At 42.7% G+C, this 26,542-nt stretch overlaps 7 protein-coding genes and 1 long non-coding RNA gene across 13 annotated transcripts; 2 read left to right on the top strand and 6 right to left on the bottom strand.

Annotated features, from left to right (window-relative positions):
* Window positions 1–904: 904 nt before the first annotated feature.
* LOC124314653 (alpha,alpha-trehalose-phosphate synthase [UDP-forming]-like) lies at window positions 905–4,102 on the bottom strand. The gene is made up of 8 exons (XM_046779911.1): window positions 3,935–4,102; window positions 3,692–3,854; window positions 3,489–3,614; window positions 3,282–3,422; window positions 2,899–3,179; window positions 1,707–2,834; window positions 1,392–1,636; window positions 905–1,288 (listed from the first exon to the last, which is right to left on the bottom strand). The coding sequence occupies exons 1-8, from the start codon at window positions 4,063–4,065 to the stop codon at window positions 1,047–1,049; spliced, it is 2,457 nt and encodes an 818-aa protein (XP_046635867.1). The 5' UTR covers window positions 4,066–4,102; the 3' UTR covers window positions 905–1,046.
* A 533-nt stretch (window positions 4,103–4,635) lies between these two features.
* On the bottom strand, window positions 4,636–12,682 carry LOC124314630 (phosphofurin acidic cluster sorting protein 2-like). 6 transcript variants are annotated; one of them, XM_046779865.1, is made up of 12 exons: window positions 12,108–12,682; window positions 11,033–11,120; window positions 10,523–10,925; window positions 9,300–9,785; window positions 8,791–9,227; window positions 8,416–8,670; window positions 7,602–7,810; window positions 6,991–7,503; window positions 6,594–6,920; window positions 6,154–6,531; window positions 5,923–6,039; window positions 4,636–5,793 (listed from the first exon to the last, which is right to left on the bottom strand). In XM_046779865.1, the coding sequence occupies exons 1-12, from the start codon at window positions 12,248–12,250 to the stop codon at window positions 5,784–5,786; spliced, it is 3,366 nt and encodes a 1,121-aa protein (XP_046635821.1). In that variant the 5' UTR covers window positions 12,251–12,682; the 3' UTR covers window positions 4,636–5,783. The 6 variants fall into 6 exon arrangements, with proteins under 6 accessions (XP_046635821.1, XP_046635818.1, XP_046635819.1 ...); XM_046779862.1 differs by having other exon boundaries at window positions 6,158–6,531; window positions 12,108–12,679; XM_046779863.1 differs by having other exon boundaries at window positions 6,158–6,531; window positions 9,300–9,782; window positions 12,108–12,679.
* Window positions 12,683–17,092: 4,410 nt separating this feature from the next.
* Window positions 17,093–18,276, bottom strand: LOC124314829. The gene is made up of 2 exons (XM_046780217.1): window positions 18,051–18,276; window positions 17,093–17,978 (listed from the first exon to the last, which is right to left on the bottom strand). The coding sequence occupies exon 2, from the start codon at window positions 17,819–17,821 to the stop codon at window positions 17,246–17,248; it is 576 nt and encodes a 191-aa protein (XP_046636173.1). The 5' UTR covers window positions 17,822–17,978; window positions 18,051–18,276; the 3' UTR covers window positions 17,093–17,245.
* Window positions 18,277–18,332: 56 nt separating this feature from the next.
* On the top strand, window positions 18,333–19,383 carry LOC124314861 (U7 snRNA-associated Sm-like protein LSm10). Its single transcript, XM_046780270.1, has 3 exons — window positions 18,333–18,633; window positions 18,699–18,816; window positions 18,880–19,383. The coding sequence occupies exons 1-3, from the start codon at window positions 18,491–18,493 to the stop codon at window positions 19,078–19,080; spliced, it is 462 nt and encodes a 153-aa protein (XP_046636226.1). The 5' UTR covers window positions 18,333–18,490; the 3' UTR covers window positions 19,081–19,383.
* Window positions 18,840–19,843, bottom strand: LOC124314913. Its single transcript, XR_006911322.1, has 3 exons — window positions 19,690–19,843; window positions 19,406–19,613; window positions 18,840–19,341 (listed from the first exon to the last, which is right to left on the bottom strand). It is a non-coding gene; the product is annotated as an uncharacterized LOC124314913 (long non-coding RNA).
* A 24-nt stretch (window positions 19,844–19,867) lies between these two features.
* LOC124314712 lies at window positions 19,868–22,246 on the top strand. Its single transcript, XM_046780032.1, has 10 exons — window positions 19,868–20,290; window positions 20,394–20,440; window positions 20,545–20,643; window positions 20,711–20,822; window positions 20,885–21,031; window positions 21,116–21,156; window positions 21,215–21,544; window positions 21,616–21,646; window positions 21,729–21,815; window positions 21,881–22,246. Exons 1-10 carry the CDS (start codon window positions 20,011–20,013, stop codon window positions 22,165–22,167), a joined length of 1,461 nt encoding a protein of 486 aa, XP_046635988.1. The 5' UTR covers window positions 19,868–20,010; the 3' UTR covers window positions 22,168–22,246.
* Window positions 22,247–22,326: 80 nt separating this feature from the next.
* Window positions 22,327–23,875, bottom strand: LOC124314781 (store-operated calcium entry regulator STIMATE-like). The gene is made up of 7 exons (XM_046780138.1): window positions 23,721–23,875; window positions 23,532–23,658; window positions 23,315–23,459; window positions 23,123–23,244; window positions 22,916–23,028; window positions 22,760–22,843; window positions 22,327–22,686 (listed from the first exon to the last, which is right to left on the bottom strand). Exons 1-7 carry the CDS (start codon window positions 23,736–23,738, stop codon window positions 22,432–22,434), a joined length of 864 nt encoding a protein of 287 aa, XP_046636094.1. The 5' UTR covers window positions 23,739–23,875; the 3' UTR covers window positions 22,327–22,431.
* A 724-nt stretch (window positions 23,876–24,599) lies between these two features.
* On the bottom strand, window positions 24,600–26,153 carry LOC124314735 (trichohyalin-like). The gene is made up of 2 exons (XM_046780071.1): window positions 25,897–26,153; window positions 24,600–25,823 (listed from the first exon to the last, which is right to left on the bottom strand). Exons 1-2 carry the CDS (start codon window positions 26,118–26,120, stop codon window positions 24,743–24,745), a joined length of 1,305 nt encoding a protein of 434 aa, XP_046636027.1. The 5' UTR covers window positions 26,121–26,153; the 3' UTR covers window positions 24,600–24,742.
* Between the last annotated feature and the right edge of the window lie 389 nt (window positions 26,154–26,542).

The raw sequence follows: 26,542 nt of genomic DNA, 5'->3' as shown, positions 1-26,542 counted from the left end.
ATTCTTATATTTTTGTGTAACCAGTCCACAGTAACAATAATTAATGATATTGTTTCACTGATTAAGATTTTCCGGTTTTTGAAAAAAAAAGTGAAAATTTCGTTTGCTGTGAGCGTGATAATTGGGTTAGTGAGTTCGAATAGCTACTAAAATGAAAGTCAAAAGTTTATCAAGTCGCAAACTTAACAGAATTGCAATTCGTATGTGTCAGACAAGTTTCTAAACTATGCTAAATTGCTCACACCTATTACCCACGTATAACATGCCCACATTCTCCCACAAAATTACAACAGCAAATGTTAGTTATGGAGAAGTTAAAGTTCAATGCCAACATACCTGAGCAAAGAAGAGCGACCGAGAAGTCAAACAAAACGAGCCTGTTTTGTCCGTATTACCTTGAGAATATGGTCGCTAATTACAGGATCAGGATTTATGCAAGTCTCAAGACACTACAAGGACGAAGAGGCGGCAGAGCTTTCCAAATGTATATCATAAAAATTCCTGAACCTAAAAATAAGAAAAAAGTAAATACACGCTCATCTTATTGTTACATGCAAACCATAGTATATGGAGTCGCTGAGACGGAACTGAACCAGCACGAATCTTACCGCGATCATCTTTGGCTTCGCCATCTAATCAGGCTCTCCTGCGACTCCCCGTGACTTCCGGCATTCTCTGCAAATACTTCTTTCTTTCTTTCAAGGTGCTCCACGCCACATCCCATCCAGAAACAATCCAACATTCGAGATGATTCAAGTCGAGTTTCATTATTTCACTCGCCAAGGTCCACCTGAATCCATCCGGTCTATACAAATCAATAGCGCGAAACGTCATAGTTGGGACATAAAACTGCGCACATTTCCAACATTGAAATGCGTCGTAAATGAAAGATAGAAACAACGTCTCAAAGTGAAGTTCCGTGCTATTTTTATTTCAATTAGGTCTTTGTTTACGATGGGCTCGAACGCGAATCGCCGCTCAAGTTTACAAAATGGGGAGAACATGTTTTTTTCCTTCCTGTCGTAGGAAAGAAAGAAAATATCAAATCACTGGCCGACTTCCACTTGGGCTTCCAGAGGCTGCGTGGCGTAGGAAGGCACCAAGGGTCCGGCCGGATGGATGGGCACGACCATCGTCATGCTAGCGCTAAAACGTGGCGGTTTTCGGTGCATCATAAAACGTTCGATCCATTTCAACAGCGCCAGCACAACGTCCGTGTTGGGCAGTCGGCGGTCGGCAGCCGTGATGATCTCCATATCCGAACCCACACGAAACGTGGCCCCAATACCTAAAAAATGTCCAATCGGCAACCGTAAAAAAAAAAGAGAAAGTTTTCAAAAAAAATGTCTCCCGCGGGTTATTCATTAACTTATTTTTGAACGTCCACGTACCTTTCAAGGCGACAATGGCATCCTCATCTCCGACATCGTCGCCGGCAAATACGATGCGGATGCGCTCACTCCAGTCAACGCCGAAAGCTGTGCGCAGAATGTAAATGGCAGCGCGGCCTTTATCCCATTCGACGGGCGGCTTGGCCTCCAGCGCACACAAAGCCGGAAAGCAATTGAAACCGTAAGCTTCAATTAGGAAACGAGCTCGTTCAACTAAATCGTCCCGGACATCTTCAGGCGCTTCCCTATTTCATTCAAATTAAATAAAAAAGTTGCATTTTAATGGTCCAAAGTTTAGATTGAGCGTTAACTCACCGGTAGTGGTAAGTCAACAGGACGCCTTTATTCTCCACCCAAGCGCCGTAACTGCAAACTTCGTCCTGCAACTTCTCCATCAGTTGACTGACCTTGTCTTCAAACTCGGACGGCATGGGATGAGTGAATTTCGTCCCGTCCGGATGGACAATCTCCAGTCCGTGATTGCCGGCGTACGTTATATTCTCAATTCCGACCATCGATTTGACACTGGCCACGCCACGGCCAGAAATGATGGCCACGTAGACGTCCGGACAGTTTGACAGCCGTTCCAGAACGCGTTTCGTTTCGTTGGGAATGATGGCCATGTCCGGATGCGGTGCAATGGGCGCCAACGTCCCGTCATAATCGAGAAGAATCGCCAACTTGTCACCGCCGCTCAGATAGTCGGATAGAAACCGATCGAAATCTTCTGGAGTGGTCAACATCTGGCCGACTTCTTCTCCCGGGCGACAGACAGCTGCGCCAACTACTCCCAGCAACGAACTGTCCATAGCTTTGAGGAAGGCGGCCGTCCAGGCGTCGACATCGTTCAATTTTTCACGCTTCCTCAAATGAGTCATTCGAACTTGGCGTTCGTCCAGCGACATACTCAGTGCCCGATGGATCATTTCGGCCGCCAGATCCACCTCGTAGGGATTGACGATTAGAGCCTCGTGCATCATTTCTCCCGCTCCGGCGAACGGAGATAAGATCAAGACGCCAGGGTCCTCAATCTGACAGGCGACAAACTCCTTGGCCACCAAATTCATTCCGTCGCGGAGCGGCGTGACGACACAGACAGAGGCGTCGCGATAAAAAGCCGCCAATTCCGCCTGAGAAATGGACCCGTAAATGTAGCGGATGGGCGACCAATTGGCCGTGGAAAACTGGCCGTTAATCTTGCCGACAACCTGATCCATTTCTTCCTTGAGGTCTTGATACTCTTTCACGTCCGTGCGCGACGGCACCGAAATCTGCAGGAAAATAACTTTCTCAATGTACTCGGGATGTTTCGTCAGCAAATTCTCGTAGGCACGCAGACGGTGAACCAATCCTTTCGTGTAATCCAGCCGGTCCACGCCCAAAATAATCTTCTCTTTCGACTCGCGAACGACCCTCGGAGCTTCTTCCGCCATTCTAGTGAATCTGCCAAATAATTAAAAATAAATTAACGAGGTGAAATGTTGGATAATGTCAAAAAGGGTTTCACTTGTCAAAAGGAATGCCGATGGGCAGAGGACGGACGGAAATCTTGCGCCCTTGGTGTTCGACAATGAAATTCTTCTTGTCGACCCTGTAGTCGAGTTGGCGTTGGCAACAGTCCAAGAAGTTGAGACAGTAGTCCTCGATGTGAAATCCGACCATGTCACAGCCCAGCAATCCTTCAAGCACTTGATTGGCCCATGGAAGAAGACGGAATATGTCCCACGGCGGAAACGGAATGTGAAGGAAGAAGCCCAGCTTGATGTGAACGCCTTTCTCGGCAGCTTGCTGGGGGGAAAGAAACGAACGGAGATTAAACAGCAGCCCATTTGCCAACAGCTCTCTCGACTAAGGCAAGAAATTGCGATAATTTTTATCAATGGCTTTTACTTGGCGGATGAGAGCGGCTGCCAGCGTCAAGTGGTAGTCGTGGACCCAGACGAGTGGAAGGACGTCCTTGTCTTGTTGGACCAGACGGTCGACGGCTGCCATGGCTTTGTCGGCGAAGAATTGATTCACTTCAACGTAAGCCTATATAACACGAGAGAATAATGTCAAATCCTATCGATCCCGTCCCAGATGAAATTGGGTTCAAACCTTCCAGTGTTCGGCGAAGAAAATGGCTCGGTCTGGCATGGAGTGAAACAGCGGCCAGAACGTGCCGTTGCAGCAGCCATTGTAAAACTGTCCAAATTGATCTTTCTCCATGAAGACGGGCAGAATCTTGTCGTGTTAAGAAAAATAAAAAAGAGGAAATTGCAGGGAATTTGAAAACATGTGTAGCTCTAAATTGTATATACCTGCTTGGATAAAAGACCGGCAGTTGGTGTACATTTTCCTTCTTTAGACTCGGGAATGGCCGGTTCGATTTCGCCTGGTTCGAGGAAAATGCCCGGCCAACCGACCCACAATCCATTGCATCGAGCAACGACCGGAGCTACTGCTGTAACCAGTCCACCGGCGCTAAATCATATCAATCAAATTTGCAAATCAAATTTCTTTGTCCTTCCAGCACAACGCCCACATCCTTATTTAATATTTACCTAGCTTTACGTTCCCACTGGCCGTTTTCATTCCTTTTGAGGACGAATGGCAATCGATTGGAAACTACAATCAAAGCTTCACGACTCGGTGGTGGGGCTGAGGCCGGAACGGAGGTTGCTTGCGTGGCCATGTCGACTGTGAAACTGATCTACATTTGATTTGAATGACGTCCCCGTAAGCCCCCTTAGGTCTACAACATAAAAAAACCTTGAACCTATTGTTTCTGGATTAGAAATACGTTTTTCCATGGAAATGACCTTGCCGATAACGGGGAAAACCTCCCCAAACGCACATAGAAACGAACGTTGGAAAGATGAACCATCACTCCACCGATTGGTTTTTTCCGCGAAAATTTGTCCCCCCCCTTGGAATTTTCTCACTTCTCCCCTTCTCTGCAAGTTGCGTCAATGACATCGGAAAGATATACAAACAAGTGTAAAGATCCAATCGTTCCTTGTAATCATATTCAAACGTCGAGATTATTATTATATCAAAAGAACAACCCACATGTTACATTTACACACACAAACAACTGGATGATAAGTGTCATAGCATTTCTGATTTTTCTTGATTGATTCAACTTGTTCGTTAAATTAGAATTTGATAGTGATAATTCATTTGCTTTCATATATTCCCCCAAAATTAATTGAATTTTGTTTGCTGTTGTTCTTCAAAATAAAATGGAACCAAAACCGAAAACTAAACGTTGTCTTAAATTGTGTGTATGTGTGTGGTGGTAATAATAGATTGACATCAAAGCACATGGAATTCGATTCATATATAGACGGTACAACAATGAAAACATGCACGTTGATTTTTCAATTCATTTCGTTTTTCTTCCCTCCTTCCTTTCCATCTCCGATTGAGTTTCTTGATTTTCATTTGATTTTTCTTTTAAAATAAGAGGGCCCCCATCTCTTCTGCACAAAGCCATGTCATGATTACACACACACACTTAGTTAATATATAATCCAAAAGATTAAACAACGATACACATCGCCTTCCATCAAAAATAGAAAATCATATTCCACAGGCCTCTTTTTCGAAAAAACAATGTTTGCTGTTTCTTTTTTGTTTTTTTAGAGTGACTAGGAGATTGGACCTCTCCGCTCTTATTCCATCTAACACGTAATAACAATAATTATAACGAGGCATGTTGCAAAACAATGGCGCGCGGCATGATGAAATAGTTAATCTCTCGCGTACACCCCGCTTGATTTGTTTCTTTCACTCGACTGCCTAGTCCTACAAACGGCCAGACATTGCCCGTTTGTATACATGTGGAGCCACATCCCCCTCCACCCGTTTCATTTGTGAGTGTTTTTTTGTGTCATCCAATAGTTCATTAATTGTATCAACGGAGGAGGAGGAGGGAGGAAGAATAAGGAGACGACATCTTGACGATGAAAAGTTGGTGGAATCACAGAAGAAGTTGTGATAATGTAACAACAACAAAAGCCGTTGGGAGCCGACAGTTTGGGAAACGACAACACAAACATTGAGAGAAACACAAGCACAAATTCATCAGAGAGAAAACCAGTAGAGGAAGGAGGAGGAATTATTAATCAAGAAAAAAATAAACGGCGGTGGGGATTGGTTGCGGGATGTTAATCCCGAAATTATTTGTTTCATTCATTTTTTTCATTATTATTATTATTTTAGACTTCTTTTTTTGTGGGTAGTAGCCGACTGCCTTTTCCTGTTTTATATATATTTTCCGCGAATTCCGTCCAACCGCAATTGTTTCACAAAATAGATTCGGTAAAGAGAGCGACGGGGAAGTGGCGGATGTGCGTTTGCCACTGGGACGACAGCTGGAAGAACTTGACATTGTTCCATTCCACTCCGTCAATCACCACTGCAAATGAGTTTATAAGCGAAAAAAAAAAAAAAAAGAAAATCAGATTGGTCCTCCCCAATCCCAGTCTAATTCAATTCCATCTCCATCGAATTCAATTAGCGTCAACAACTAAATCAATCAATTTACCTTTGAGCAGAGAATGATGCGTCTTGGCCTGACACACGAGTCGATTGATGCCCTCGACCACTTGACTCTTGGACTCGGATTCCTTTTCTTTTTCCTTCTTCTTGCCCAGCCGCATGACTGATGATTGCAACACAAAACAAACGACGTCATCAATCGAGTGCCGGAAAATGAGATCAAATCACTAGCGCTAGGAGCTAGGAGAGGAAACGTTAAAGAAGTAACGAAAATGACTCACTTTTTTGTTTCTTCTCCTTGAGACCGAACGTCATGGTGAAGAGAGAAGAGGCATCCGAGCCGGAAGAAGCAGTTGTCGACGACGACACGTTGCTATGAGGCAGTCGCTGGACGACGATCCAACGGAAACCGGCCTTCACCGTGTATTTGACACTGCTCTGCTCGGCCGGACCGGGTTTCTCTCGCTTGACAGCCTGCGCCATAGTTGCCAGGCTGATGGCGGCCGCAGAGGCGATGCTTTCACGGGCTGTCGCCGAGGCGGCGGCCGCCGCCGCCGCTGCGCTGGCACCCGACAACCAATAATCCACTTGCAGCTCAACCGATTCGGCTCCAGGAGTCGACATTTCCCTCCTGTTTTCATCAAAAAAAGATTTTCTATTTTCAAAAATCAAAGAATTCCAATTATAACAAAGAAGAATTTTCCATGTGAAACGTACTGGCCGTGAACGGAAGAAATGTTGGGTGAGCTGGGTGGCGTTGTCCGGCCGCCAGTCCGCTCTTTGTCGCGCTGTTCCCTCTCCATTGAACTGCCAGGTTGAATGGCAGCGTTGACAGTCAACATTACGGATGACTGGTGTGGAGGCGAACCGGACAAGGGCCCAGAACTGGACCCGGTGTTGCTCAGTTGCTGCCCGTCCTCGGCGTCAAGCGAGCCGGGAGTCATAGCAGCGGCCGCTGCCATCACGGCGGCCGCAGATTCGGCGAAACCGATCCGCACTTCACTAACGAACGGGATGAAAACCTGCGTCGATTCCTCCTCCGAACTGTTTAAAATGAAATTCAATTTAAAAAAATTCAAACAAAATTTGACAAATAATAATTCAAATGTTTTACTTGGGTTCTCTGTAAGTGATCATGGCCTCGGCGATGGGCACTTGGACTGTGCATCCGTTGCTGGTCAAGTATCTGCCCAGTCGGTGTATCACCTCCTGGACATCGATTTTTGACGGGGTAGTGACTGCAGGAGCGGACGAACCGCCCATGGCGTCGACACCTCCACCGTTGATGGAAGCCGCCAGCATTTTCTCGGCCGGCCTGTCCAGGGCTTCTCTCCACGAGTCGGAAACGAAATTGACATTGTAGTATCGGTCGAGGGAGGCCAGGTACCTCGACAAGGTGTTGTTGGATCCGCCGGTGCCGATCCCGTTGCCGCTGTTGTTATTCGTTCCGGCGGAAGACCCGCTGTTGGTAACGAGGGGGACGATGTAAAACTTGAGATAGTTCTTCCAGTCGGGCGGTTTGCTGCTAAACTGTTCCACGTAGCAACGGAGGACAGAGTTGACGTAACTATCAGGACCCATGAGCACCACTTTGACGGCCGGCGGTGGTTTGGCGCTGCAGTTGCAACTGTGGAAAAGTTGAAGTAAACAACACAAAAAAAAAAAAGTTCCAAGTCAAACAAAAAGTTAGAAGAAGCGAATCAAAACAACTTCTGGCAAAGTTACAATTTCTGAATTTTGGAAACCAGACAGGCGATGGTTGCGCGGACGTCGGCGACGCCGCCCGTGCAGACGGCCCGCTGTTGGCGCTCGGCCAATCTCCCGGCCAGGTTACAGCCCTGCAGGTCGGCTCCGCTAACCATGACGACATGATCGGGTAGAGCGTCGTCAGCCGGCATACAACGCACCAGTTGTTCCAACAGGATCTTGCGCGGCTGTTTAGGTCCAACGACGACCAAGAAATAACAAATAAGAGACACACACAAATATAAATCAAAAGTCCAGAAGAGAATTCCTCGACAGAGAAGAAGAAGAGAATAATACAAACAAAATTGCGCGTGCTCGCAACATGCCGAAGGATTTTCTTTTTTTCCCCCCATTTCGATCAAAGCGGCAACGGCGATAAACAACAGGCATACACACACACACACATAAGAAAATCAACAAACAGAGGGGGAAAAAAACGAGCGGAAAAGAATCGATACATCCGCTTCGAGCAACAAAAAACAACAAACAAAAACAAAACTTCCGGGATCATCCGGAAAATCTTGTTTGAAGTAAACCCAATTTTTTACTCGACACTACCATTGGCTGGATGAGAAAAAAATAAGATTATACAAGTAAAAGAAACATATATTTCTTGTTTTGTAAGAAAACCAAAAAGAAAAAAACTAAAAAAAAGGAAAAAAAAGGGGATCGATATGCGACGGATGCGGAAGGAGCCGGAATCGGCATGCTGACAGAAAGTGGTGGGTGGGTGAGAACGGCATCAGCAGGAGGCCTAGCTGACAAGAGCAATGCCGGAACAGCGAAAACTTACGCTGGATTCATTCGATTTGTCTTTGGATGACGATGTTGACGACGTTAAACAACAGCCGCTGTTGCCCTGGGCACCGGAACTCTTTTTGCTGCTGCTGCACGATTCTTTCTGTTGGTGCGTCTGTTGCTGCTGGTGCGCGTTGGTGGAGGTCCCTGAGCAAGGCGACGGAGCGACGCTCCCGGACGAGACGGACGACAGCGAAGGACCCGACCGCTCCCGGTTAAACAGTCGACTTCTTCTCACTTCTTTTTCGTTCTAATGACGCAACGATCACGGACGTTGTTTTTTTCGTACATTTCCCGCCAATATTTGAACATTTGGGAAGGGAACAGGAAGGAATTGCACAGAAGAAAGAAAGGAAAATATTTTTGTTACCTTGGTCTTGTCATCGTGTGCGGCCGTGGAGAAATGAGACGGGCAATGGGCGCTGGAAGCGGTCGGTGTGTCGCTCTCGCGATCCTGGTCGGTGAACATGGACTCGGCGTGCGTGGAATCCGAATCGGCCCGTTTGGAACTCTCGTCGCTGTAGTGGCGTTCCAGCCTCCGGCCACCGGCCGATGACGTGTTGAGAGTGGCCGGTGCTGTCGCTTTATCGTTGAAAAACGTCCCGGTCGTCGGGAAGGCGAAAGCGGATGGATTCGAACTGAGATCAGGAGCCAACAAGGATCGACTGGATGCAAAGAACGGTCTCAGCGACGGTTTGGGAGTCGACGTGACGCTCAACGTGTCCATTTCAGGTCCAGAATCGCTCAGATCCTCAAGTTCGTCGATTAAATCCTCGATATCACCGGCGTCCATTTCCAAGTCGGCCCCTGTTTGAGTGTGTCAAGACAAATTGAAATTGAGAAAGAATTTTTAACAACATAGAAAGATATTGATTGTACCTGTAAGTTTGGTGGGATCTTCGTCGGCCTCGTTTTCCAGGCCCTGGAGATCCTCGGTGATTTTGAAACGTTTGAGCAATGCAACGAATTTCTGCTTCAAATTCCTTTGCCTGGCGTTGGAAGGCAGGATTTTTCCACGGTTCTGCATCATGGCCTTGTTCATCCTGGCGGGTCGTCGGTCGACGCCAGATCCCACCACGTCACTGACTCCTCCGACGCCGGCACCTCCTCCGGCGCGCACGCCACCCAGCCCCGCCGTCTGATCGGAATCGGATCCTCCGTCGTCGTTGCTCGAGAATTCGTCGTCGTCCTCGTCCTCGTAGCGGACGAATCCCGACCGCATTCCGCCGACGCCTCCGCGCTCCAGCACTAAAGGGTGAGACAGAGAAAGGGTCGAGTGGGGATTGGTGCTGGACTTGGTGGCAGAAGAAGACAACGACACGGCAGGACTGCCGCCCAGTAACGTGGCGGCAGTCGATTGAACTACTAAAAAATATTTTTTGTTGTTTTCCATTTCGTTTTTTCCAAGTTCCGGAATTTTTTAAAAGTCGAAGTAAACAAAAACAAAAACAAACAATGCCGCCGGATATCAATAGGAAGCCGGATGCCGCCCAGTCAATAATCATAACGCGGAAATATATGATATTTATAAACGTGCAATCACACACACACACACACAGACGCCGAACGCAGAAGAGAATGTAGCCCAATTATTAATCCGTGCACGATGGATAGAAATAGAATTCCGAGCATTTTCGAATTGAAAAATAAAACGGAATCAAGGTTAATAAAAAAAAAAGAAACGGACATATTTAATAACATGCACGATGGTTTTTCAGTCCGTTTGTATGTCCAGCGGATCATGCCAAAGCGGATAGGATTTTCCAAGGATATTTCAAGAGAGAGAGAGAGAGAGAGAGAAAAGAGAGAGATAGAAATAGTCAAGAGTTGTAATAAAAAAGAAAGAAAGAAAAGAAATAAAAACTGGGGGAAAAGAATTGGATGAACTAAAAAGAATTTAAGTGGTTGGTGCTCGGGTGGAAGGGAGAACTCAAAGAAACGAGAATCTTTTGACTGGACTTTTGACGTACAAGACAATATTATTCTGCGGAGCCCTGGATTTTAACTTTGTTTTTTCTTTCTCATGTGTGTAAGCATCTGTCAGTTTGGACTAGAAAGAAAAGAGACCAAGTGGGTAGAAGGAGGGAGGAGGTTCATTATACCTGCGCCGTCGCCCAGTGATAGAGTCTTGAGACGCTCGGCCGCCTCTTCGTGATCGACGGGCTGACTGGTCAATGATTGGACTTGGAGTCGGGCGAGCGGAGCGACGCTCTCCTTGCCGCTGGTGCTGGTCGCCTCGCCATACAATTCCAATTCCATGTCCATTTGGCGTTGAACAGCTGCCACCATGTTGATTGTGTTGGAGCAGAGAGTCTTGTAGCCGAGGATCGTCCGGTTTTTGTAGCGCTTCCGGCGCTGCAGCATCACTTGCAGTCGATTGCCGGCCTCCCACTGCTTCAAGTAATGCGGGTACTGCAGGGCGAATCGCAGTTCCAGTGCCGTGTCCAGTAAACCACCGCCGGCTGGCAACATGATCTCATTCGATCTCAACGTCCTTTTTGAACTCTGAAAAAACAAAACAAAATGATGTAATGAAATCCGAGTTATCGTTTTTATATTAATATCCATGTTGTTGCCCTAGATATGTTTTGTTTGGCTGGTCTATTTTGTACCTGCATTTTGACGGCCAACGTGATGGTGCTGATGTCGGAGCCGAGCGGTTTGAGGACAGTCAGTCGGGACAGGGTCAGCGAGCATAACCTGAAAGTGACATTGAATGGGACAAACAAATCAAAACCCAAAGCGTGAAAAAGCAAACGACAAATGAAACAAAAACAAATATATAGCAACATGGTCTTTTCTGCCAGTCGCCACAACCGCTTCGCCCGATAACCTTTCCGCCTTCAACCTCGACACGCCCAACACGCCCTGTAGACTTTGGGGGCTATTCTCTCTCTAGAGTTGTGCTATCGATTAATCATTAGCGATAGAGGGGCCGGGGCCGTCAGATTCTCTCGGCCGCCTTTCAGTCAACCGTGGATCGTTGGCCGTCAGCGAGTGTTTGTGTGTGTGTTTAGAAACAATTTAAAACAAAAACAAAAAAATAGGAAAAACTTTCTTTTCTTTTTTTAATCTTTTCTTCTCATTCTCATTCATTCGTCACGTCTGCAGCGGGCGATCGATTTCTAGTGAGGAATTTTCTTTTGTTTTTTGTTTTTTAAAGAGTAGAAAAATAAAAGGAATGAGAAGCCTGTTTTGGCACTGAGCCGGCTTAAAGGGTAAGAGGCTACGGCAAACAAAAGTGGAGAGGAGAAGAAGATGATAAACAAAGTAGTGCAAGATCAGCAGCCCAAAAGTGGGTGCTAGCTGCCATGACTGACTTCACTTTTCCTTCCCAATTTCTGCCTGTGTCAACTGACAATTTGTCTCAAAGTTTCAGCTATCGAAGAAGAAACAGGACTTTTTGAAATGCCATTTTTCACAGATTAGGTTTCGAAGAAAGGGACAAAAGAAAAAAAACAGGCAAATGACATTCCCACGGGTTTGGAGAGAGAGGGAGAGATATGTTTGCAGGATTTCCTGTTTTTTCATGACTGAGGTTCCAGTCTGGTGCTTGACGGAAAGAATGTTATGACAATGATGGCAAGTTGCTGCCATGCAGACAGCCCGTGTGAGAGACTTTGTGTGGATCTGAAATCGTGGTCTGGCCTTCTGCTGTTGGTGGTTCGTTGGCAGCTGCCATCTTACCTGGGGACACAGTTGGGTGGTGTTCGATCAACATCCCATGCTGCAAAAAGGTTCATCGGAATCAGAGGCTGGCCATCTCCCTTGGCTGTCTTGCTGGTGACGACGCTGCTCGCCAGCGAGCCGCGTCCTGCCCTTTCCGTCATCTTATTTCAGATGTGTGTAAGAACACAAGCCAGCAGCAGCAGCAGGTTTTAAGACTGTTGAAGAACTCTGGTGGGGCGAACTCTGGGGTGGGAAAAAGATCACAGCAGAGCAAAGTTGCAGCTCACGAACCCATCGAGAATCAGCCAGTGAGAACGGTTCACACGCACACACAAAGTGATGATCGAGGCCCAACTCCTAGATAAAAACAAAAACAAAAAAAACCAAGAGCTGTTGTTTTCACTACCGACGCCTTTCGACGCCCAAGTCCAACTTCCTTTCCCTCTCCCTTAACTCGAATCAAATACAACACACATACTGGGGCGCGATGAGCGTCTGCGTCGGGGCCCCAAAATGACACGATCAGCTGAGACGTGCCGGCAGCGCCTCTAGCGGCGGTTGACTCATTCTCCCCTTCAAAGACGTAGAAGAAGTTGTGCAAAATCGGTTGTGGCGCAACACCACCACACAGTCGAAATGCGGGTAAAAGTCTATTTTACCCGACCAACTTCTTACTTTACTTTACTTATCTAATTCACTTTACTTTACTTAATCTAGAAAAGTAACTAAGCGGGAATGAGCCCGAGCGTAGCGAGGAAATACAGGGGTTTTGGGTGGGTATAATAAAGTATAATAAAGCATCAAACCATACTTCATTATACTTTACTATACTATAACCAAAAACAACTATATTTTTACGGTATGCTCAGGCTTATTCCCGCTTAGTTACTTATCTAGATTAAGTAAAGCAAAGTGAATTAGATAGGTAAAGTAAAAATACCACTTACTTTATTTACTTAAAGGTAATCCAATTGCCGCAATACAAAACGAACTTAACAGCACAACTCTATGTCCCTTATTAAGGAATCAACATGATTTCTTCGTAAAAGCAAATCCCAAATTTTGCAGTTAAGATGGCGAGTTTTTGGTTTCACGAACAATCTGTGATACACTTCTGAGTCGTTATTAGTTACAAAAAGTCTAGTCAAAATACGCCCGTCTAATTCCTGAGATGTTGCACTACCACCGTCAAAAATCAAACTAATTCAGGTGTCGTCTGCTACGGAAATTCTCAGACGTTGCATGCATCACAATTTGAGCCATACTTATACTTTGAATATTAAAATTTTATTTGATAAGTTTTCCACGCAACACATGATAAACTTAAATATGAAAGTAAATTTTTTATCAATGTGCAGTGTTTGGTAATGAATCGCAGTAAAATTTTTTTTTTTGTGGGGGGGAGACCCCCCCAACCCCCCCTTTTTTTAAATTTTTATCCAGATTGTCCCCCAAAAGCCCACCATTTCAACTTACGCTTTTTACGATAAATGATTTGTTAACGAAAACAGCCAACAAACATCGAAATTTTTCAGCCATATTATACTTATTATAACCTAACCTAACCTAACCTAACCTAACCTACTATACTTTACTTTATCTTATAAGTATACATGAAACGTCAAAATCATAATAAAGTAAAGTAAAGTAAAGTATCTTCATCATGATATAATATAGTAAAGTTCCATGACCTTTATATGAATAATAAAGTATAGTAATATAAAGTAACAACTTGATTGCCACTTACAAGTTGTTATTAATACAGTAAAGTTTATTATGATTTGATGCTACTTTCATCGATCGTGGATTTGAACCACCAACTATTATGTTAGAATTCTAGTGCTATGCCACAGCGCTAATCGACACTTCCTCGATACGCAAAATGTTTTAATAACATTTACAGTTATATCATAATAAAGTGAACTGTAATAATTTGAATAAAGCTGTATTTATATGGCACAATGAACTTCATAATAAAGTAGGATAAAATAATATAACGTTAGGATAAATAAAAAGTAAAGTAAATCTTGATTGACCCTTACTTTAAAATAAAAAAAAAATTAATTTATATATTTCACCTGATCCCGGATTTGAACCACTGAGCCTTGAATTTGTAATCCAGTGCTATACCAAAGTGCTAATCGACATTGCTTCGATGTGAAAATAAATAAAATAAATAATATTTCACTATTATGTATTAATTATGAATTTTTGGCAACAGTGTTTTAATAATATTGACAGGATGCCAGTCTGCTACACGGTAGGGAACAGAGAGATTGTACGTGAAATTTCTCGTATTTAAGTAAAGTGAAGTAAAGTAAAGTGAAGTGAAGTAAAGTGTAAATTAAGTGAGTGTGTAGTAATAATTGAGAATTAAGGAAAAATAAAGTATAATAAAGTAAAAATAAAGTAGAATTAAGTAAGGTTTTGGTCGGCTAAAATAGACTTTAACCGAAATGCGATCCCAGCTGATTCGTCAGCACGTCCCTATATTTATTTTTAAGACTGCAACGCTGCACAATTTCCACCGAGAGAAGAGAAGAAGTAATAAGGCGAAAAACGCAATAATCTCCCGTGAAAAAAAAAGAAGTCGTCTGAAGCGACATCTGTAGATTGGAATGTCGTTGCACACACACACAGAGTGTCGGTGTTGCACGTTTCGTCGCCCACACCATTTTATCGATTTGGATAGCCCGAGACATGTATGAGTTGGTGTGTGCACAGCAGTGCATGATTTGATATTGGAGAAGAAATAAATTGCCTTTTTTCTCAGCTCTGCTCCCGCGGCTGGTCCTGCCTGGCTGCTGATTAGCCCAGTAACGGCCAACATACTTTTGCTGGAGCTCTTCTGATGGATGGCGGCGTTTAAGAACCAGCTGTTTTTCACTCCATTTATAGAATGGAAGCTCCTCTCGATGACGTGTGTTCGATCATTAAAAAAACGAAAACGTTCGGAATTTCCCATACGAAAATGAAAGCAATTTCCCCGGGACAAATGGCGAGTGAAATGAATAACTTACTTGGATGATTCCCACATCATCAGGGAAAATCTTTTGCCGGTAGCGAACGCGTGAAAGAGTTGCACATGCCGAGTCCGTTTCTAAAGGAGATTGCACGCAATCAACCATCGCAGGCAAATTGCGTCTAGGCGAAATATAATAATCAAGGGCTAGACTATATACCCAAAATTCCTCCGGCATCCGACTCACGATAAACTGAAGAAAACGCTATGCAATGCCCTCCTCCTCTCACTGCCTCTGGGCAGCGGTTTATTAAATGTTCCGTTTTTTTTTTCTTAGCGTTTCCACCGCGTGCACAGCATCCTTTTACTTATTTCCTTCCTTCATCAAAGATGAAAGCCGACCGGCTCTTTCTCCTTGTTTGTGATGAGAAATCCCGAAAGGGTCACGATAGTAATCCCGCGAGGCTCTCAACCAAAGTTTTGAGAGGAGGCGAGAAGGGAAGAGAAAAAAAAGAAATAACATTTTCACAGAAGGGGGGAAAAAACACATCAACATGTAGAGGAAGAAGAAGGGAGTAGGAGGAGATGATAAGGGCGTCCGGACGGCGGATCGATCGGGCGGCGGATGAAAAAAAATGGAGGAACCCCCCCCACTACTTTGAGACGGAACTATTTGGAAATCGATACCGGTTTTATTTTTTAAAGAAAAGGTGAAATGAAACGTAGTAGGAGAAATGCGTCAATTTAAAAAGGGGGGCCTTCATGTATTCACGTTGTGTATATGTCTGCTGATATGTGACATGCATTGATGTGGCTTCGCAGATTTGTCGCATTATGAAAAGCGAGTTCTCGTGAGTTGTCAATTGGCCCCATTGGCTCTTTTGTTGTTGACTCCGCGCTATCGTACCGGATGGCACATACACAAAAATGGTTTTATTTTCTCTTTCTTTATGTCAACATGCACATCATGTCCGAAAAATCAATGGGATTTTCAAGATTACAACGTCCGGAGATTCATTTCCTATTTTTTTCCACCCCAAAAAGTTCTAGTCGCCCGACAATGAAAACTTCCCACCTGATTAATATTCACCCGACGCCAGTCACGCAACCCTGAACCTTGATATGCTCGTTCCCCATTCTCTCTATATCACTATCACGTATCTATTTCGTATCATATCCCCCCAAATCCTCTTTGGGATTTCATTGCTGGCGGCGGTGGTGGTGGTGGGGAAAGGAAGAGGAGCTAAGAAAGAGAAAAGACGCGCGTGATTTGTTTGGATTCAAGCCAAAGATATTTTTCGATTGCGCGAAAAAACAAATGAACACAAAAACCCAAAACAAAAATAAGTCAACTGATGTTATATATTATCCCCCCGCTTGTATAATTCTCTCTGGGGAACGGCAACTTAATATGATGGAGCGTCGTCATAGCGACTGGAAGGAAGTTATATTAGACTTTCGTTTCCTATACAGCTCTATTGTCTTTTCTTCTTAAGCTGTTTTGTCTTATGGGCGAAAAAACGAAAAAAAGTGGGGAATTAAAAGACCCGATTGTCATCATTGGCGCGTGAAATGCCCGTGGGCTTTCGGGTTCCATCGAATAAAGAGAGAGAGAAAGGAGATCAAGACGTGGCCATCATCCAGCAAACAAACAAGAAATACATTTGGAAAGACCGCAGACTCGGCCAAGGTCCCGTTCATTATCTGGTCATTCATTCTCCTTTGAGAATAGAGAAAGGGAACACAAAAATTTATTTGATATTTAAGCACCAGCGGCAGTAGCGCTTAAGGAGCCCACAACGAAAACAATGATGGCCATCATCATTCCCAGACCGAGATTGTGCTTTTCTGGGGCCATTTTCGGCCGGAATAATAATTACCCGCTCAATGGATGGGTCAAACAGCAGAGCCACCTACCGTCGTTTGAAACGAAATTATTTCACGGTTATATTCTATTTGTGTGTTAAGTGTTTTGACTTTTCTGGTGGTCCGTGAATGTACAAAAGGAAAAGAAAGACACACAGAAATAAAACATTGACCGCAACCTCAAAAATGTTTATAGTCTGTTCTGTTTGACCGAGTTCCAAATTTCATTTGAACAATTTTCTAATTTTACACGGTCCATTAGCGTTATTTAATTGATCCATTCTTGTTCGTTAACGGATAATGAAGGAGAAGAATCCAGTCGTTTTTTCTATGGGACGATTTTAGCCGGTAATCCTGGGCAGTGAAATGTATAGGCCTCTTTCAAATAATCGATCCAGTCCCACTGGCGTCTGTGATCATTCCAGGAATTGCAGAGCGGAGTCGAACAGGCCTGGTCGAAGGCCCAATAACTGTGACTGGTGTTGCGCAGAGGGTCGGCCACCAAGATATTCCGGCCATCTGGTGTTCCGTAGATGATGGACTGAAAATTTCCGATGAAGAGACTGGGCCGTTGACGATCTTCTTGACAGCCGCGGACAAAGACGGCAGACGCTACACCGCCTTCATTGTCTCGTTTCTCGTGATAATAGATGCCACAATAGGATTCAGACGGCTGGCAAACGACCGTTTCGGCCAAGGCTTCCGGCTGCGTCTGATCCAGCAAACACCACGGTCGATCCCAGAGGCTCGTGTCATTTTCTTCGACTTTATCCGCCCAACAGTTGTAACACGAAAGTGGCCGACCAGATTCTTTACTCACTTTCAAAATGATCGGCAAAAGTAGGAACAGAACGAGAAATGGCATGGCTGCTGTCGTGATTTTCACGCACTTCACGCTCAACATTTTATTTTTTTCTCAGTTCAAGCGCTGGACGTCAACTGAGAAAGTAATAGCCGTTTTGGTTTCCATTTGTGTCATCAGGTTGTTGGATAACGTTTAAGGCATTTCCGGTAAAAACAATAAAAACGACAAAGATCTAACGGACTATTACGAAATCCCACTGGGAATACAATTCAGAAAATTGCCAATGGGAATTCCTATCGCCCTCGAATGGAATAAAATTGAAGCTTACCCCAATCCCGTGTACAATTCTGGACGAACTCCCAACGGTTCCACAAATCAACGATGAATTCTGTACTGCACGAGCCAACTAAATGCGTTCTAAGGGTAGCCAATTTGCAGGGTTAATCAAAGGGTAAATCTTTACCATTGGACAGGAGTAACAGAGCAAGATGAACAAATTGAACACGGGGTAATCGGGTCTGGCACGAACGGGTCCTATCAGGTTCCTGTTTAGACCGAATTCACAAGCAGACGACATTATTAAATATTTTGAATTGCTGTGTTTCGATTTTTTCCAATTTCTCTTTCAAAACTAATTGCTTTTTCAACGAAAGTGCTATAAAAGGAACTGCATATAAATCACCTCATTGTACACATTTTTCGTTTCCTATTGACGGGAGAAAATCGTTCCATATTGTCCAAAGATTTTTTCTCGTTAAATTGCGTTCAATGACGTCGCTGTCAACAGCTAGGGACCGATACAACGCCGCAAATTCCTTACTATGTCTTCTTCAAGCGCTGGAAGGGCGAGTAGCAGTGGTTGAATTGAGAAATGAAATGGCTGTCAAGGGTCTCATCTCTCAAGTTGATGGGTAAAATATTTTAACATTTTTGTTGTTGTTTTACATTTGATTTCTCTCATTTAAAAAAAATCAAGATTCATGAATGTGTCCCTACAAAATGCAACAGTCCAGGGGAATGATGATCAGCACTACCATTTTGAAGAGTTCTTTGTCAAGGCACGCAACATAAGATATGTCCAAATCCCAGAAGATGTGAGTCAATTTCATGAAATGAATCATTTGACAACCTTATTACTTTCAGACTGGTTTTTATAGATTGATATCACAGAGGCCATAAAGAATCAACTTGAAGGAAAGCCAAAGTCTCACAAGACAGATATGAGTTCCACGACAAAGGCCAAATTGGCCAGAAAGAGACAAAAGGAAACACTCAAATTCATTCAACAGCAGCAACAGGCTGAAAAGAATGAAATTGAGCCTCAGCCTCCTGGGACTTCACAAGAGACGGACGAATGATTGGAATATTAAGAAGAATAGATGGCTTGCCTCAGTCACCCTACTTTTCTGGGACGATTTTAGCATTGCAAATGTTCGGCAAGCGATCTTGTAACCCGACCAAGGCAACGCTCAACTGATGCAGGTAGCGCGGCATTTCATGAAGTGATGCTCTTGTTCTACTTTGAATTTGCAAGGATTCCTGAAGACGTTGTGTGGCTTTTTGTAGGGGTTGTTCAACAATATTCACTATGTCATTCCTCACAGCTATATTGCTGTCACCTATTAATGAAATAAAAATAATTGTATTTGAAGAAGGCAAAATTATTTGATCATTCGTTCTTACGGAGCCTATAGTGGAGAAGAGTGTTGTACTTTAATCTGTGTTTTGGAGTCTTTTTCGTATTACTGTTGCTAGGAAGAAAGCTTATATTGGCAGGAGTAGAGCTATTTGGAACATCAGACTCTTCGTCCGATTCCGAAGCTTCACCCAAAACCATTCCACAGACGACTCGATTTGAAGTTTCCATTTGGAAGTTGGAAGTTGTTGAAATCTGAACAGGAAATAGATTCGTTTACGGTGTTTTAGAAGGAATTTAGAATATGTTTCAGCACAAGAGAAATAATTACATATTCCTTTGCTAAACCCCGGTTATTTTAAACCTATGTGTAGTTCTGTTCGGAAAGCACTTGCCTCGAAGTTTTAGGACACAGAATATGCAAATCAATAAATAAGCAGACGAAAATGTTGCTGACAAGTGTCCACCACCAGGTGTCCCGATGTTATTGTCGGCTATTTAACGTCGTCTGTTCATAGAAGTCGTAATTCGTTCTCGACTTTTAACCCTTCTCGTTTTTCATCGTCTCCCAATTTCAGAGTCCTGACTGCTTAAAACCATTTTAATTACCTGCATTAGTTTTTAATTTAAGTAATTTCTTATTTCAAACTAAATGACCATGAGTAATTCGGAAGATTTTACCCCGCTGCTTCTAAGGCTAAAAGAACCCGACTTCATCCCAACTCTCGTTTTTGAAAAACGTTTTGTGGAGCTCTTTTGCAACAAATTAAATCAAATCTTCGAGGCGAGATCATCTGGAAAGTCTAATCACTCAATAGCAACCATAAGTGATAGACTGGATTGTGTCCTTTTAATTGCCGAAAAAGACAAACAATTCATCCCTCTCTTTGGAACAAGTGATTCCTTGTGTGGTCAAATTACTAACAGCCTAAGTAAGTAAAATTAAGAAATTCTACAGCATTACTTACACACCTTAATTAACTTTTCAAACAATTAGCTGTCTTCACATAACCTATGATTCTATTAAATTTGCAGGAAGTGAATTGATTGAGAGCCAATCTTTGGTACCTCTACATATTAAGGTAACACAATTCATCTCAATTTGAGGATAAAAATATTATATTGTCAATTTTCAGAAAATTCAATCAATTTATAACAATCATGTATGGTTTTTTCCCTTGACAAGGTGTTACATTTCATCAGTCTTATTCTTCAACACATTCCAACTAAAAAATCAACATTTGTATCACTTGGTCTCCATAGATTGCTGCTGTTGAAACCTGCAGTAAGTGAATGAATTTTTTATTTTTCATACATTTATAAAAAGTAACCTTTTTTTGGGGAAACCACAGGTTTTAAACCATGACCTCATCATGTGGAGAATTGATATTTTGGATAAGCTGTGTGATGTACCTATTGCTTTGCAAGACATTTCTTCTGTTAATGCATTAGAATTGCTTTTCTGTAAGCAAAAAGAATTTCATCTTAAATCTTTATGTGACAATTTAAAAATTATTCTCTCACAGGTTTCTTGGGATGTTTTATTGAAAATAATGAATCTGGTTGCAATCTTAATGATATTGATCTTTTAAAATCATTGTTGAGCCTCATTTGCAAAATCACCAATGATGTTTCATTGCATAATAGCAATCACTTAAGAAAGTTTGATGAAGGTGAGTTCATTTATATCTAAATGGAAGATGTTACTGTTACGTATCTAAATAATGTTTTCACGATGACGTTTTTTTTTAAAATAGTTTTTCTACAATTGGCTCGTGTGTATCCCGAATTAGAAGAGGTTTGTAAATAATATAAGGTCTAAGACTCGTGCCTTAATGATTTTATTGAAATATCAGGTCATTCAAGGAGTTTATAAGCTAGTTTGTGAAGCTATGCTCTCCTCTTCTAGACCCTCGACGAAGTCAACTAAAAAGTCGTGTTTTAGTGTAACACATTCAAGGATTTCCAAGCAACGACCGAACGTTTTCCAGTACAGCCTCAGCATCATGGACTTCAAACCTACGCCGAGCATCAATCTAACCATAACTGGATTTAGATCGGCAAAATCTGATGCCTATTCTGTTGGTCGATACATGTTCGTGGACATGGACGACATGGATATGGAGGTTGATGCTATTTCACTCGAAAAATCGGTTGAGCTAATTGATATGGCCACAACAGCAGAGGTAGTTATACGTTCTCCTAATCTTGGATCCTATGGACCACGGTCATTTATGTTTTGGTTTAATCTTCACAGGTGATTTGCGGTATGCTGAATTCCAACAAAGGTAAAGCCGATAATCTCGCCAATCCTTAGTTAAAAATAATGGGAAGTGCAGTACTTTATATTTGAAATTAATTATAATTAAGGTGGAACTATTCATTTTGGACTTACCAGTTCTGGTCGCATAGACGGCCTTCTTGTCAACCATGAGCGACGAGATGGATTACGTGGTGGTAATAACAATTTACTCAAAATGCCAATTTTCTAGTTAGTAATTAATTTTTGTATTTTTTTTAAGGGGTCGATAATCTCTTTTTAAACCAACTCTCGCCTTTACTTCCAACTTCTTTAGTCAACATAGTTTTTATTCCTGTTAGAGAAGAGAACATGAAAACGATTAGTCCCAATCATTCGCTCTATGTGGTTAGAATCGTGGTGCCAGCTCGTATGAACACGCTCTACCATCTGAAAAATCGGGATATCTCATTCGTACGCCGTCCCGAGGGAAATGTTCAACTAAGCCTCAAAGATGTTCGACAATTAGCTGTCGAATTGAGTGAAAAAAAATTCGTGTCCACTTCCTAACTTTAAAAATCTTTTGTACATCGCACAAGGATTCAATTTTTTATTTCATGATTTGAGAATAAATTTACTTTCCTATCATAATTTTTTCTTGCATTGTTTAAGCTTGAGAGAAGCATTTTAAAATTATCTGCCATTTATTTAAAATGTCGGACAAAAATGGCCACTAGATGTCAGTATATTATTGCTCCGTTATATACACAAATCAGAACTCGTCGTCATTTTCAAAAATAAAAGTAAACCGAAGAGGAATGCACAATTTACACATTACACAACCGAATTGTTTCTTCGGTTGACATTGAGTAGTTCGTCGACATTCTTGAAGGCCAATGGAGTTGTGGTGGCCGTTTCTTCGGGGGAATCGAGCAGATCTTCATCTCCGGATAAAAGCGCATCAGAGTCATCCGGTAAACTTTCCGGACTACTGTTGTTGTTGACTACTCTTTGGTATCGAACAGCTCGCTTTCGACCTCTCTTGGGTTTCTTCATGAGGAAATTATCAGTCACCCAAAACATAAGAACCTATTGAAAGAATTTTAGATTTAAACAAGTTGCCTAGTACAAATTTAAAAAATAATATCCAAAATCAAATTACATTGACAAAGAAGGGTATCACCAATAAAACAACTGTAATGGCAACCTTAGGATCTGTTATAGGGGAGAGTATCAGATCACGAACCTTAGAAAGAAAGAAAAAATGGTAATCTTACAGTGAAAAAAAACAAAAACCTAAGGATTAAAATCATAATACTTTGTCCCAAAACTCCAACTGGACTAGAAAAGTTATGAGAACTTTTTCTACCACCATTATTCCCATATAAACTCCAGACTGTGCTGCCCAGGCTTTAGCACTTGGAGGGTTTCCTTGTAAGAAAATGGGTGGGGTGGGGTGGATGATTTATTTATTTATTTAATAAAGCTCTAGGATCAATGACTATATATCTTTATAGCTTAATACCATATTCCCCAAAATAGAGGTAGCGCCATTTCCACTTGTCTGCTAGTTTCACTGTAAGCCGAATGCATCCATATATGACTAGTAGACCTACTGAAGAGTCTAAGAGGAAACTGACAATATACCTAAGATTCCACAATGCATTAGAAGAAAGATGAGACGTAAACAAATAAAATTTTGAAATCAAATATATACCATGTACATGGATCTCCCTGGAATAATGTTGCAAGATATATGTTTGCCATATGAATAACAAGTGAACCAAGACCTTGCTTCGAAGTGTCATAGAACCAAACAAGCCAAGATCTTCTTCTTTGAATAGGCTCACAAAACCTCTTCACTTTATAGATATGAATATGTCAGTCAAGTCTAAGAAACAAGGAAAATTGTAAAGTACAAAGTTTCGACTTACAGACAAGACATGTGAAAGCTAAACATGCAAGGACTGCTTGCACAGTCCAACCAAAATCATCAGTAAGGGCATCTTTAGAACACAACGGAGACCCTCGAGGCCTGACGGTAGCCGCCGTGTTGGTAATCTGTCAAATTGATAATGAATGAATGAAACGTTAGCAATCAAGCACCACTAATGTTTTAAAACCTCTGTTCCAAGATTCATCTAGATGAGATATATTTGTGCATTAACACATGCACAAAAACAAATCCAAAAGAAAACTGTCACTATTTCATTTCCAACTTTCTCCGTTTTGACTGGGCATGGCCCACTTTCCATTGAAGGCCGAATAGCTATGGATGTTCACACCCACTATTTTTGTGGGTGCATCTACAGAGACTCGAGCGGGAAATAACTGAACTTTCGAAACACACCAATCAGTCATTAACCGTTCAAAACTTTTTGTTCATTTGCAATCTTTAATGTATAATGTGACAAATCATTTTTGTGGTTAAAAAATTAATTGTAATTGCAGAGACGAATCAATTGAAGCAATATCGTAAAAAATTCTGCGTTTGGTGGCAGCAGAGAGATCATTCAGAGAGACGCCTCAAATAACCAAAGGCTAATAACGTAAGAGCAAGGGGATAGAGATATTTTCAGAGGAAATTTCAGAAATACAATTGTGTGCCACACGCTTAAACTTACTAATGACTGGGTCTATCACGCAACGTTTCCTAAAGGGACAACGAAATTATAATACATGAAGTAGGCTATACTATAAGCATCTGCCCTCAGAAACACATAAACATGACGTCTGGCAGTGAAGTATGTTCCAGTTCATGCGGGAGTTCGTGCTTTGACTGCGGAAGTGGTACCGAGATCTTCACTATCGACGTTTCTAAACCGGAAAAAATGTGGTGTCTAAATTAAATCAGCTTCCCGCATATGTTTTCTAACTTTACCAAAAGGTGACCCTATACGGAGTATTAACACAAATTGATAGATGGTAATTTATGGTTACTACGATCGTCAATATTGTGCTATTTTATTTAAATCTGATGCCTAGGAGATAAACGATTAATATTGATGCTTGCAGACAGTATATTTTCACATTAAATGTCAAGAAAAGACGTTAAAACACAAGAAAGAGCATAATAGTTATAGACATAAAAAGAATTGCTACATTGCAATACAGTTTAGACAGCAGCTTTATTAAGGATAAACGTTTAAGCAACTTTGGCAGAACGTTGCTGTTGCATGGCCAAGGCGGCGACAGTAACGAACCCGATGGAAACTGAAGACACCCAATCAGTGTCGGCTACTTTATTCTTTACGAGGTCAAAAAGGGAATCAGAAGTCGGTTCGAGAAGGACTGACTCATCTCCTTTGGTGATAACACGAACATCCCGACGAGTCATCTTGTCGTCCAATCGATTCTTGGCCTCGAGGCGTTCGACTTGTAGCTCAGAGATGCGACGCTCATCGACACGGCGCTCAACTTGTTCGCGGGATCGCTCGTTTGAATTTCGGCGCTCGCTGACTCGACGGCGATCATCTCGACGCTCTTCATTTTCACGTTCTTCGCTTCTGCGTTCATCATCACGGCGCTCGCTGTTTCTTTCTTGGCGTCTGTCCCCGACCGATCGGCGTTCAGTGTCGTCATTTGACGTGATGCGCTCGTCACTTCGGCGTTGCTCAACTCGTTCGTCGGCGTCGATTTGGCGTCTTTCATCTCGTCGATTATCGACGGATCGACGCTGTTCTGATCGGCGATCGTTTAAATTTTCTCCTTCAATCCTGCGATCGTCAATACGACGACGTTCTTCTCTTCTTTCCTCAGTTGATTGACGCTCTTCGCTCATTCGTCGTTGTTGGACGCGCTCGTCTCTGCGCTCGTCTACCCGACGCTCCATTTCACGTCGATCTTCTCGACGCTCTTCTCCTCGGCGTTCGGCGACTCTTCGCTCGTCGTTTCGATTTTCATTTCGTCGATTGTCGACCACATCGCGACGTTCCTCCATTCTCCTTTCGCCGGATCGTCGATCTTCATTGTCACGGAGCTGATCCACTCGACGATCTTCGTCCCGTTGTGAGTCGATGCGACGATCCAATTCCCGTCGGACATCCGAGCGTCTCTCGTCCATTCGACTTTGTTCCTCGCGACGATCAAGTGCTGAACGCTCATCGACCTGTTGACGATGAGAAATTGAACGTCGGTCCTCATCCATGCGACGCTCATCACCGACGATTCTTCTGCTGACGTCATCTTTCATCCCGATGGAACTCAAACGAGTTTCTTCATTATTTCTGCCATTCAAACATCGTTTTGATTAACATACTTTGCAGAGTTATTGATTAAAATTTAAAATGAGATTATTACCGGAAATTTCCCACGACGACGGGCGAGTCGCAACGATATTGATTGACGACCAAAAGGAGCCAAAGAGCAGCTGGCAGAAGCAACAGTTTCACCATCTCCTTTTGAGTTCGACTTTTACCGTCCTCGTTAAGTAGTTCAATTACAAATGATTGCTTTGCGGGTTCAGAATTGCTGGTAGTGCTGGAGAGTCGCTGGCTGTGTTTGTTCTTCTGCTGCTGTTGCATTCGCTATTTATACTAGAAGAGTGGACGGGTAAGAGTGGAATGACGCCAATAGAGTTTCGTTATCAGAAACACCAGGCGACTAATTTGGATTATTTAAGCCTGAATGACTGATTCATTCATGATGCCCTTTTATAGCTGGTGCACTTTACATTGGATATAGGATTTATGAATGAGTAGCTTAGGCTCGCATCATTGATTTCCTTGTACACTATTAGAAAACCCTTCGCCAGTCTTTAATATGAGATAATATTTTCCATTTGATTGAACCACAGAAGGCTTCAAAATATATAGCGCATATTAAATTAGATATTAGGCAATAGTGCATTTTTCAATCAGCTCATTAGTTTTCGACTCTGTTTTGGCTTAAAATTTTTCCTTATTCCTTCTTGGCTTTATATATTTTTAATAATCCCGATCCAGTG

This window comes from Daphnia pulicaria, chromosome 10 (genome assembly GCF_021234035.1).
Source record: "Daphnia pulicaria isolate SC F1-1A chromosome 10, SC_F0-13Bv2, whole genome shotgun sequence".
Taxonomy (NCBI): Eukaryota; Metazoa; Arthropoda; class Branchiopoda; order Diplostraca; family Daphniidae; genus Daphnia; species Daphnia pulicaria.
The sequence above is the reverse complement of the archived record's forward strand: the minus strand, read 5'-3'. Positions and strand labels throughout refer to the sequence as shown.